General features: G+C 30.4%; 1 protein-coding gene across 1 annotated transcript; it reads left to right on the forward strand.

The window, feature by feature from the left end:
* The first annotated feature begins 11,087 nt into the window (after positions 1-11,087).
* Positions 11,088-13,153, forward strand: LOC116769109 (chymotrypsin-1-like). Its single transcript, XM_032660122.2, has 5 exons — positions 11,088-11,179; positions 11,665-11,809; positions 11,888-12,137; positions 12,208-12,378; positions 12,688-13,153. The coding sequence occupies exons 1-5, from the start codon at positions 11,116-11,118 to the stop codon at positions 12,835-12,837; spliced, it is 780 nt and encodes a 259-aa protein (XP_032516013.2). The 5' UTR covers positions 11,088-11,115; the 3' UTR covers positions 12,838-13,153.
* Positions 13,154-13,627: the final 474 nt, after the last annotated feature.

The raw sequence follows: 13,627 nt of genomic DNA on the forward strand, positions 1-13,627 counted from the left end.
TGTGCTGAAGTTCATAACACTATTTATTCAGGTTTGATATAGATGAAGTTGAAAGTAGAGATGAATAGTAGAAATAGAGATGTCCAAGTAGTTAATAAATGCTGCGAGAAGTGCGGAAAAATCTATTCACCGCAAATAAGCGAGACGAGGGCAACAGGACAATTGAATTGAATTGAATTGAATTGAATATTCATCTTGTAAATTGATACTTCCAATTGTTAAGTCAATTATTAATTATGATTTGTTAGAATGTATATCGTATATCAAAAAAGCGCAGCTAAACATACGATACCAAAAAATGTAGAGGCTTTTCAAATGAACATTTCAAAGTTTGTGTTTGTGTGAATCGTGAGCACAGTGTTGGTAGTTTTTAAAATTACTAAGATCATATTCCTTAAATTTTCTTATAGAATAGAATACTTATATTTAAACACAATAAAGTCCAGGGAAACCTTCAACCGAATACAAATTTTTCCATTGTATATCTTGAGAAGCGTAAAATATTTTATTTCTCTTTCTCTGTATTTCATTCACTACCAAAATAACGACAGTAATCTGCTGTTACATGTTTTAATTATAAATTAAATTTTCAATAATAAACATAAAAAAAATCTCAGAATCGGTAAAGGTTTCTATACAATAATTTTATGTGAATATTTTAAATCAAATATTATACCCGTAAACAGAATATTCAAACAAAGCATTTAAAAGTATATTCCTTTTGTTTGTTTTTAAAGGAGTCTGAACGTATTGCAAAATGAAAAAAATGGGCCAAATATGAAACAAATCAAGTGTGTAAGAGGTTTATGACATAAATCTGTTTAAATGTCCCTAAAACAAAGGGTAGCAGTTTAAAGGGCGGCTTGTTTTGGACTCCACCGAAATGATTTATCGTCCTATTCAGATAGAGGACGTCACAATACGCGCCAGTGGATTCGAAAGCTACTTTGTTTTCAATATATCAAGGCACAAAATCCCAGCTGTCAGAAAAATAAAATAATAGAAACATTAAACAAATTATATGAATCATTCTAATTTGAAATAATATAATTCCTTGATTCATCTCTAATTAATTGTTTATCAAGTGCTGGCTTTTTATCAGCGTCAAGATGAGTAATATGAAATTTCATTATTTTAAATCCATTTTCTCAAATATATATATATATATATATAATTTGTTTCAATTCGTATATACTTGTGAATAATGTAACAATAGCTTTTAAACAATTCACTCTCAGAGTTTTAAGGAACAATAGTAACTTTTAATGGCCTCCAGGCAAACGCTATCCCGCTTTTTGGACGTAATCCAGTCCAGTCGAACTGTGGTAAAAATAAAAAAAAGGAATTATATCGATAAAATTAATATAATTTAGAATATTTATATACGGATGTGTCGTTTCAAAAAGGTGCTACCGTTCTGCTTATTAGTTGTTACTGTATTTTTTAAAATCTTATTACTTACTTTACTATTTTTAGAATTTTACGGAACAGGACATTACTGATTTATTTTCGGTGATGGAATAGCGCTGGCTCAGAGTGGGAACCTATTGATAGGAGTTTGACTACATCACGAGTTATTATATTATTAGTATATATTTTTACCTTTTCTAAATATTCCGCAAATCTATTATAGTTGAAGAATATCGTTGCAGTTCTTTTAAGGACTTCAGCTGTTTTGTTGCTCCTGAAGTAGCTCCTTATAAGAAATCTATGGACCTAAAATTTTTAAATTTGTACCAAATACTCATGACATTGTTGAGCTAATACTGCTGCAGGAATATCCTACTTATTTCACTTGAGGCTTTACATAAGCTGACTATATCAAACCTGCATCTTGATGCAACACCCCAAAATATTTCAGGTAAAAATTAATATATCGAACATATAGCATACAAAGATACTTTCATTTGGTATTTCAGGTTCTACGTGGGAGATTCTTCTTATTCGCTTGTTTGATGTTGTAGCCATTAAGTTCAGGATAACTATCGGAATATCACAAAATATGCTTGTAACTAACTAACTGTTAATAAGAAGTCAATAATTTTATAAATAATATAGAAACAGCCAACCATTTCCTTGTTAACAAATACATGTTTCTGAAATTACATCATTAAATGTTAGCGATTTTATTATTAGGACAACGAATGTTTTGTCTAAGAAATTGTTCGCAGACGAATTTATTAATTAAGAAGTCTTGGGACAGCAGTGCTCAAACTTTAGATTTATTGACGCAGTGATATCAAGGTCTTTGATAGAATAGTTGATGTAAATATATGTATATATGAATACTAAATGTATATAAGTATATCCCATCAATTTTTTCGAACCGGTTACCGAATTTGTTTATTTAATATAAAATATTCAATTATGTAATAAATATGTTAAATGTTTAAAAAAATTAAATTCTTTTGTAAACCTTCTCATAATGTTCAGCATTTATTGTTGAGTCATATATCTTAAAAAAATCATTTTATATTTTAAACAAGCATTGATTTTATATGATATATCAGAAACACTGTCTCGATTGTACTATATCTGTCTCTAGGCAGTGCTTTTGGATGTACGTAAGTACGTAAGTCCTTGGTTTCATTAAAATCTCTATTTATTAATTCTATTTATTGTAACCCGCACAATATTCTAAACTCCTAACTTTGGGAAACACATATAAAATATTATGCGGTAAAGAAGTTCAATTGGAGTATTATTTATGTTCAAATCGTAAATTGTCCCGACACCAAATGTCATCGAAGTTTGGTTCCAGAAATTAATGTGATTCAATTACATCTAAATTAAAATTCTGATATTCATAAAGTAATTAATATAATTTGTGTATTTTATTAATAATTTTGCTATACAACTAAACTTTATAATCACTATTTGAACTTATATAAACTTTAGTTAAAAGACTTTTTCACAATGTCATGTCTCGGGTTCATATTTTTTTAACTTGTGTTATTTTATGTAAATAACAAAAATATTAAAGCCACAAAATTTTTGAATCTTGAATTTTATTTGTAAAAGAATATATTGTGTATATATTAAATACAAAAAAAAAACACTTTGCAACATGAAATATGCAATAAAAAAAATCTCGTATCAAATAAATCAGAATCTAAATAAAGATTTTCCCAATTAACTTTTCATATTGTGTTCCGTCTTGTTATGTCATTATTGAATAAAATGTCGTAAATGACAACATTGTGTTCAGATGTCCAATTTTATTTGATCTCCGAGATATCCTTTTTAGTTTCCGTCCGGGTCAAAAATTGCCGCACATCAAAGTCTTGTAATCGAATATCCTAATGTTCTTCCTATAAAGGGAATCTGTAATGGCTTTTACAAAGGTAATGCTATTTATAAAATAATACAATCTTTATATTATTTTTAGTCTGAATATTTACAAGCTCAATATTACATTTTTAAAATATTAAGTTTGACACCGTTCACAAATAGGAATCTGATTTAAATATAAAATACTGATATATTTTTTTTATAATGGTCGAATTTTAGACTATGAAATATTATGAGCATTATATTGCTTTTAATTATGTAGTCAATTTTTTTAGTTTTTCTTTGTATACTGATTCGCAAAATGATAAATGATCCGTTTAAATGAAACTAGTATTATTCGGATATACTACGCGGATTTTATTATTTAAAAAATACATAATCCCGACGTTTCGGTTACTTTGCAGCAAGCACTCACACCACCACCCTATCCAGTTAGCTACCGTTGGCAAATCTTTGTTACAGAGAGCCCAACATCTTTGTGATGCTGACCACCTAGAGGCCGAGCTGCAGCATGTAAAACATGCTCTCACGATCAACAACCTGCCCGTGCCTCGCCAGCATCGCAAGAACCATTTGAAGCCACCCACAGTTGAACGACAACCTGCGATACTACCATATGTGAAGGGAGTTACTGACAGAATAGGCAACATTTTGAAGAAGGTTTCCATTAAAACTATTTACAAACCACATAAGAAAGTGAGCCAATTCTTGAGACCAATCAAGAGTAACATTCCTTTACAACAAGCGAGTGTATACAAAGTCGATTGTGACTGTGGCTTGTCATACATTGGACAGACGAAGAGGAGCATCGGTACAAGGGTTAAAGAACACATCTCAGACATCAAAAACAGGCGCGCGTCGAAGTCAGCAGTGTGTGAACACGCAATGGACAAACCAGGCCACTACATTCGGTTTGATAAACCTCAAATCCTCGCTCGGGAAGACAAGTATATACCGAGATTAATTCGCGAGGCTATTGAAATTAAAAAACATCCCAATTTCAATAGAGAAGATGGCTGGAATCTATCAAACACCTGGGACCCCGTTCTTAAAAATATAAAATCCCATGTCCGTAACCACACCGCAGGACCTCAAGACACCGTAAGCGCATTCTGCCGGCATCCAGAGCGGTACGCCAGAAAATTAAGAAATCGATGGCGGTAGGTGATAAATAACAAGGACCAACTGACAGACATTCACACCTCGTCTGCCCGTGATCACGGTTGCTGCAAAGTAACCGAAACGTCGGGATTATGTAGTTTTTTAAATAATAAAATCCGTGTAGTATATCCGAATAATACTAGTTTCATTTAAATGAATAAAACTCGCGAAAATCTTAGATCTCATTAAATGATCCGTTTCTAAAAGGCTTGTCGGCGTGTAAAAAGTTTAACATAAAAAGGTCAATGGTAGGAGCTGATTTCATTTGAAATCACTTTATAATTGCTTGTTTGTTCACCTATTTCATTCTTTAATATCGGCAATCATCAACGCTATCAAAAGCCATTAAGAACTTATATATATTATATACGTTCAGTTTTTATTATATATCAGGATATTAATTGATCAAAATCGTTAAGAATTTTATAGAGAATATGTGTATATAGCACCTTAAATATGCTAGTGTTACTGCTAGATAAAGAATAAATGTAATTCATTTGCCTGAAAATTTTAAATTGAAGATATTATATTATTACATATTTAATACTGAGAAATGCATTGAAAAAAATAAATGTTGTATACTTTTTATGTCAGGACAGATGTAATCGGTGTTGTAAATACTAATTCTTCACTTTAATCTATCTTCTAACATCTTCTTTTAATCATATCTTTATAGTACAACTAATGAGCTCATCAATAGATGGGTCAGCCCATTCCTCTCAGACCTAATTACAACTATGCTCATAGTCCTGTTATGCAGCATTACGGTGATTTTCTCGCAAAACAGGACCATACCGGACAAGTCTTTCATTCTTCAATCTGTCACCGTATTAAACACTACGTGTTTTTTATTATCTTCATGACCATCAACCTATTATTCTCTCTCTTAAGGTCTCACATTCTTAAATTCATTTTTACCTAATACTATATTGTGGTCATCAAAATCTCGTCTATTAGTCAGAAAGGTAAATCGAGGGCAGGTGGGAATTACATTTAGGTTAAGAAAGGTGTTGGTTGCAGACCCTCATACAACTTTAACATTATTAATTATATAATCCATTATTGTGTTTTCAATTTAATATTTGCGTTTATTTTATATTTAGTGTGAAAAAAATCTTAATAAATAAACATTATACGTAATGCTTGATTCCTTCTTCTTTTGATATTCATTACCAGTTAGTGGTGGAACACAGTACAGAAGAAATTAATTTTCACCAGTACATAGCATACGTGAAAATATTATACATAATATACGTAATAGTTTTTTTTGTTATTTTCTCATATTTTATTATAATTATAAAAGAAACTTGTTTTATACTGAGTCCGACCTGTTTGATCTCAAAGTTCATTTTTACAATTTTTTTAGTACAAAGCAATTAAAACTGGTTTCTTTTAATGTGGTCCGGATCCATAGATCAAATTAAGTCGGGTCTATATACGGTTAATAATCTATGTAAGAGAATAAGCAAAAAACACTTGTATTTTTTGGATCCACTACTGTAACTTGTCACTTCTTGTCACATTAGTACCGTCAAATTTGTTGCCATAAAATTAAGAATATTTATTGTAGCTTAATATATTTGGAAGTAGGTTTTGGATAAAAGTCTAAGCAGCACTTGTAAGATAAGCACTCGATGGGAAAATTTTGTTCCATTTTGAGACAATTTTTCATCGATACTTGCTTCTTTTGGCTGCAGCGTGTAATAGGCGCCGTCGATCAATAGACTATTGAACTAATAATTTTGCGTTTCAAATCAGTATTGCTTTAGATAAGTTTGTTACTTAAATCAATCAAACGATTCAGTTTTATAGCATAGATAATTAGAATAGCAACAAAACTCTTTTATTTAAAAACAATGTCACCGTAATAAAGAAATTTCAACAATATATATCATTCCTCGGACAAAAAACTTATATTAAATGAAGATAGATCGAATCGTATATCATAATTAAACTCTTGGACATTGTGTGTTTCTCTCTTTCATATTTACAAGTTGAAACTAAATTATTTACTATTTGCAATACCGAGCAAATAACCTATAAAGATAATTAACGTGTATGCACAAGGGCTTTTACAAAATTAATAATATGTATAAAATAATATATGTTGTTTTTGCGGTGATATTTTATTTTTAATTTTTATTTGAATTCGTTTAGACAATCTCTTCAATTGTTTGCAACTAGTGACCAATTAACTATCTACACGATTACTGAAATAATTCAAAAGCTCTGTCCACTTTAATTCCTCTTTCTTCTGACTAACTCCTCATCATGATACTCATAGTCATCTACGTTATCACAACGTATTCTGACGTAAATTAATTATAATGTAATGTACAATAAAAGTCGTCAGAAATTCAGAATTCATTGAACATAAATGTACATAATATTTGAGCAGTTCATAGAGAACTTTCCTTTATATAGATTTCCTCTTATGTTATATTACTATAGAGGTGCTGTAAAATAAAGAGTGGAAATATTTTATCATAATGTACACAGGATATCTATAATAATGTCTTTTAAATAGAGGTGCGGATTGAAACGACCACCAGGTATTGTTTTTTACCCTTTAATTTCAGGTGGTACTTTTCGCAAATAATCACACATTGCCTTAGAAAGATAATTTGACGAAAACGGCTTCTTAATGCCTGTTTAAGATAGATTTTCAATTTATTGTTAACCATATTTGCAATATTTTTGTACAAAAGGTAAGTAACTTGATAATGTTCTCATAGTAAACTCTAAACGGAAATTACTAAACATTGGAAGGGTCTAAAGAGTTAATTATTTTCTGTACATCGATATAAATTTCCACACGGGAAAAGGGTCTTTGTTGTATTTTATCATTTAGGAATATACCTTTATTATTATTATAGTAAATTCCTGTGTTCATGAAATTTCGTTTCTTTGTTTATATATTATTATTAATAAATTAATATGTTATGTTTCGTTTGTTTAAATTGAACCGTTTATATATGTTTTGTCACTACTTCTGGTGGTAATGATTGCCACTTAATAGTGTCACTCCCGGAGGAAATTACACAAGTATCGATAATTGATTTTCTCCACATGAACAGCATAATTGAAAATATTTACAAAAAATTTTTTTGGGGTTATACATTTTTAAAAAGTTCTCATGTTTTCCTTGGTATATATTAGCTTCAGAACTCTTAAAATTTATCATTCTTTAATTAAAATTCTGATGACCGTTTAGTTCCCGAGAGACTTGTAAAATGAAATCTGAATTTTATACTCTTTTAAGCTGTCACCTCAAAGGCTAACGCAAATGTTTTTGAAACGTTGTATGACAGAAATATTTTTACTCTTAATTTGGATACCAAAAATGTTTTAGCACGCGGAAGTTATTTATCGGCTTATTTTTAGTTCACGTTTCATTAGTAGACAAATGAAGATCGTTATGGTGCATCAAGCCCGATAATTCTTAGTAATTTGATTGGTAGGTATTATTCGAGCCTTTGGTATCAGGTGAAGGTGTGCTTCAATATGTTTAACAGAACATATCCACATTCCTTATGTTGAAAATGTCCATGGGCGACAGTACTATCTTCCATCAAGAAGGCCGTCTGCTGGTTTTCCAGTTTTGATATAAAAAAAATGTCATCTTCATTTTCAAAGGAAGTTCTTGTCTACGTCACAACTCAACAATAAACATTTTAATAATTATAAAATAAACTTGTTATACCGCTTCGACATTTTTGATGTCAAAGTGGGGTTATCAAAAATTTTGTAAATAAAATCCCTTTTTTTGCGTATTATTAAATTAAAATAAAATTTAGAAGACCATCGACTTTTATCTATTAATACGATCTATTATCTAATAATACGAGGTAATACTAAGTAAATAAGAGGTAACTAAATACTAAGAAAACAATCAAGAATCTTTATCTGTGACTACTTGATAAATAAATCTTAAATTACAGTAAAACGAAACTTATAGTATGGATTGTTTAATTTCATTTGATTACCGAAATATTCCTTTCAGTTCTTAATTAGTCAAAAAAATTTGATTATCTGTAATCGGATATCTTAATGTTTTCTTCAATTACATGTTATTTTTTTCTACAAACTTAACGATATATTTGTGGCAATTATTTCATATTTTGAAGGATTTCTATTTTTTGTATATGATATATACATATGTATTATAATTTTTTTGTTTATATAATGCAGATCACATAATGTAACAAAATTTATGATTAGTAATATTACGTGATTGGACATACTACCATCTAGGAGATATCACCTTAAGGCGATGACTGTTTACAAAAAATAAGGTGTTCTAACAAGTGAAGATAATATTATTATTATTTCATACAATCTGAATATAACATAAATAAAATATTTGTGATATTGTTTATGAGCGAATATGTTAATTTTTTAAAAAAGTACATAAACGAGACAACAGTAACGTTCATTCATATATATATATATATATATATATATATATAATAGTATTGTCTTTTCCTTAATATACTTTTAAGGTTTTTTTGAGCGTCATGACGGGCACAAAGATGTTTGCTTTTAAAGGTTGTTTTAAGCTATACAGACTAACGCGCACAGTTACAGCTAGATTAAGGCTTTGGCTCAACTTGTCCGCCCTCTGGGAAACAAGTCAATGACAAACAAGTCCAATGTCAGTATCCTTCTACACGGTTGGGATTTCAGTTTTCAATTTCTGAGCTTTGAGCAAAGAAATTGGAATGACGAAGTATGTGCCGACGTATATATATGCGTTTTTTTGTATGTGGAAACATCATGGAAATTATATGTTTTGACTAGATACCTCGATGGTTTATAGCAAGATGTAATTTGCCATGTCGTAAGATAAAATTCAGGCAGTGGATTATTTCATTTCAATCTTTATGTCACTATCTGTGGCAAGACTTCTTGCTACATACGCTGCGTTAAAAATTAAAGCGCATGATAAAGCTGGAGCTAACTCAGATAGTGGTTCTGAGAAAGTTTAATGCATGAAAGCAAAAAATGTTGCTTTAATTGTTTAAGAAAATTCTACTCGAGATTGTTGCACAGAGGCGGTTTGAGTATCGTACAATTAGTATTATAGTTATTTTTTGACGTTAGTATAGGTAAATACTTAATGTTCTTTAAAAAGGAGATTTGAAATTATCTTTTTTTGTTTCTCACCATCTTTACTACAGAATTACTTGACGTAATTGCAAAACGAAAAAAAGAAGTCCTTTGATTATTTAATGCCAAAATAAGAGGATCGGAACCAAAATGGGAAAAGTATAGAACAAAAATAATAGAATGTTCTTTCAATATTAACCCCTAACATATCTCGGATCATATATCGGACAAAATCACCGTTAGTTTAGCTTTAACTCTTCGCTCGCTTGATATTAGTTTGCTATACAGTCGATACTATAGTAATAGTTAAGTAAAAACTGGACTTCAAGAAGTCTTCCAGGGCTCGGCGACGTTTGCAGTCATGGATGAGATCCTTGCGCTGATGAAATACCGCTTCTATGCGCCTCAATATTCATTGGACCCGTTCTGTATAAAATCGATGACCAATGGGTGGCTTACATGATTTGGATCAGGACATCCACAAAGGAGGCGAATTCAAGTCAAAGGTATCATACGCTCATAGACATTTCTTTATCGTACAAGTATCACGTTTAAAAAGGACATAATCTTGTAAGTTATTTCAAATAAGATAGAAGCAGTACCGTATCTGTTCTGACTGAATTGATGTAAAATAGCGTATCCGTGTTAAAAAAGAAAAACTAGTAGTAGTAGTTACTGTTAGTCACACATTTGACAGTGTTGAGAATTTCTATAAAAATTTTGTTTTTCAGACCTATCAAAAAAATCCTTAGAAAAAAAGTGTATTTTAACACAATACAAGTATTTTATCTGTGCAGTGCCACAACGTGTTTTTTTTGGTCAAAAGTACTGACGCCATGAATGCCTTGTTCTTCATTATATCGTAACTCTCTTAGGCTTTTGTAGGAAACCAAGCAGATTTTTTGGCGAGTCCATTATTTAGAGGAGGTCCCATCGCTTCAACTCCTCGAATGAGAATGTTTTTAATCAACACACTCTCCTCTATTTAAAGAAAAGAACGCTGGTTTTTTTTTCGTTGGCTGCACATGCACGGACATATTTTAAAAGGTTGCTATGCAATCGGTTATGCATGTGACACGTTATAATTTTAGCCACTTTAACAATTAATTAGGCAAGTAATAAGTACTTGTGCTCATATATATAACTCGTATCTTTGAATATTACCTTTGACTGTAAGAATATTCAGAAGTTATATATAGGTATAAGGTCACGAAAGCATAGAATGCAGTAAATCGGGTAGATGAGCCAATGTGTCAAAGGTCTCACCGAATGGAAAAAGTGAATTAACACACACACACACACACGCACACGCACACACACACACACACGCATATGTGTTATCGGAAATAGGTAAGGTTTCTCTTTAATATTTATGTAATGAAAAATAATAAAATCATAAAAAAATCTTCCTACGTAAAACAATGGAGGAATGTTACTTTGTAAGACCATTAAAATATTTATTATAGGAAAGAATTCATTGAGAATTCATAAAAATATTCTATTTATATAAATACGGTACTTAAAAGACGCACATTGTTAAGTAAGTATTTAGAAATGTCGGTTTTAATCGTTGTTAATCTTGTTTTGTCTTTAGTTTTTAAAGACCATTTCGCAGCGGGTAAGTCATTAAATATGTAATTGAAAATTATATCAAACTTTAGGAACAGAAATCATGTTGAATTTCCGCAGAAATAGAGCTTACATATTTCAAAAATTAATTTATTATTTTTTTTCTAACACATCATACTGTAATTATATAAATTTTAGTCTATGAATACTTAATGAAGTCTGAAATTTGGTCTCTTATTAAAGTGATACATATATTGCTCGATAGTACTTGTTTAAACGTGTTCGTTTATAATTTATGATACATTCGTGTTGTAATTAATTAATTAGATTTATTGTTTGCATACCATTTTTATTGGATTTATCTCGTTTTTATTATGACAAAGTCCTCTATCACCTTGTCTTCCCATTGCTTGGTGAAAAGTAATGAAAAATAAGCCTTGAGTAAAATGTAAAACAATAAGTTAAAGAAAGTTCATTCAAAAAAAATCGATTTTAATATATGGAAAATCATAGCTTTCATTATTAATTATGAAGCTCAAGACGTGGAGTCAGTTATTCTTTATGGTGATGATGCGAAGATAGAAGATTATCCTTTCTACGCCGGCCTTAGCAATTGTGGTGCTGCTGTACTTTCCCACATTTGGATATTGACGGCCGCTCACTGTGTAGAAAAAGTCAAGTGAGTAACATTAATTATATAAATATTTGTTTTGTATTAAAAGACAGGTTTCTTGTTGTAACTCAAAAATATTTTCAGTCGACATGAAAGAAATTACGTTTGGGTTGGTGGGGAGTCTTTTGCTAACAGCGTGAGAGTACCATATGAAAGTATCCATATTCATCAGGGGTACCACAATCTAAAAGGAATGCCAGTTAATGATATCGCCTTAATACAACTTTCTCACCCTTTACAATTCACTAAAAAGATTCGACCAGTCAAATTGCCCAGTGGATTAAAATCGAACACAAGTCTTAGTCTTAGTTTCGTTGGTAGAGGAATTGATGAGGTATGTGAAATTTTGTTTGAAATGACTGAAGTCAGACAGTGCAACATAAACTAATTACATTTTTTTCTAGACTGGAACTCTCTCAAAAAATATAAAGACAGTGGATCTTATCAGATTAAATACAAGAGATTGTATCAGATTAATACCGCCCGCGTTCTCAGAATACATTATGTTTTATAAAGTTTTGGAGTCCACAAACATTTGCATAAAAAGAGAAGGTGAAAGGCCAAGCATTTGCAAGGTAATTAATTACAAAAAATAAATAAATTGTATTCTCAAAAATATTTTAACTACCTAATACTTAGTTACATAACATTAATTACTTTTCTTATACTACTTTTTTTAAATCCAAAGACATCCGGAATAATAGTAAATCTATTAAGGAGATCAAAAATATTAAAAGATATTTTTTTCTTTTTTGTACTTCTTTGCTTCGTATTATTTTGTCTTTGTCCCAAAAAAAAGTGGAAAAAAAGTATTATTGATGATATGTATAAACAATATTTAAGATTATCTCTTTGTGTATAAGGTTATTATTTCTTATTTTCAGGGTGACTCTGGTAGTCCTTTAGTATCTGGTGACACTATTATTGGTCTCGCATCGTTTATAGGTAACCTTGGTTGCAACAATGTTCGTTTGGGTTTCTTTGTAAATGTTGCAACTTTTGTGCCATGGATAAAATCAATCACTGGACTTTAACGAAATCAAGACTATTTATATTTAATATTTTTTTTTGTTAAATATTATCATTAAAAAATTCGCATAGAGATGAGTAAGTTTTCTTGATTTCGTACAAATTATAATATAAATTAATTTTGGTAGGTTTTACTTGATTTAGTAACAAAAATACACGTGCACAAATACTCACTAACGGTTTTGTAATAACAAAAGCCTGGTACAACTGAACAGTAACAAATAATACATAGAAAAAAAAGGCTTGTAGTGATACAATTTATGTTACGTATGTGGCCAACTGCCGAAAATCGCGAGAAATAAAAAACTTATTACCACATAATGTGTGCCCTTTTTATTTTATCACATTCTATACCCACCCTATAAAGATTAGAATATTTTTCTTTAAAAGATACTTGTACAATAATAAACAATAAAAAAATGTTTGTAGTATTAAATACATAGTATTATTGAGAAATACCACGATATCAGCCTCAGCGATCTGTAAGTTTGATAAAACAGTAAAAACCATATTATTTGTCCTAAATAAATATACCCAAAAGTTTTTCGAAGCGATGAAAAATGAGGCATGATATTTTTTTGTTTTGTCTTAAATTTAATATTGTACAGATTATTTGTGTTCCGCAATTTATTTTATTGCACATTCTATTTAGGTAACATTATCCCACTTGTTGAGGTGTGTGTGCACTTGTGGGTGCGTGTGTGTGTGTGTGTGTGTATTTGACTGTTTCATTGTAGACCTCAAGCGGTACCACAGATTTCGAAAGTTAGTTTTCTTGCAGTGATTCTTTGCTAT

Source organism: Danaus plexippus, chromosome 5 (assembly GCF_018135715.1).
Source record: "Danaus plexippus chromosome 5, MEX_DaPlex, whole genome shotgun sequence".
NCBI lineage: Eukaryota > Metazoa > Arthropoda > Insecta > Lepidoptera > Nymphalidae > Danaus > Danaus plexippus.

Coding starts and splice junctions, on each gene's coding strand:
- LOC116769109 (XM_032660122.2), top strand. CDS start 11,116: ATGTCGGTTTTAATCGTTGTTAATCTTGTTTTGTCTTTAGTTTTTAAA. Junction 11,180..11,664: donor TAAAGACCATTTCGCAGCGG/GTAAGTCATTAA, acceptor TTAATTATGAAG/CTCAAGACGTGGAGTCAGTT. Junction 12,379..12,687: donor AAAGGCCAAGCATTTGCAAG/GTAATTAATTAC, acceptor TCTTATTTTCAG/GGTGACTCTGGTAGTCCTTT.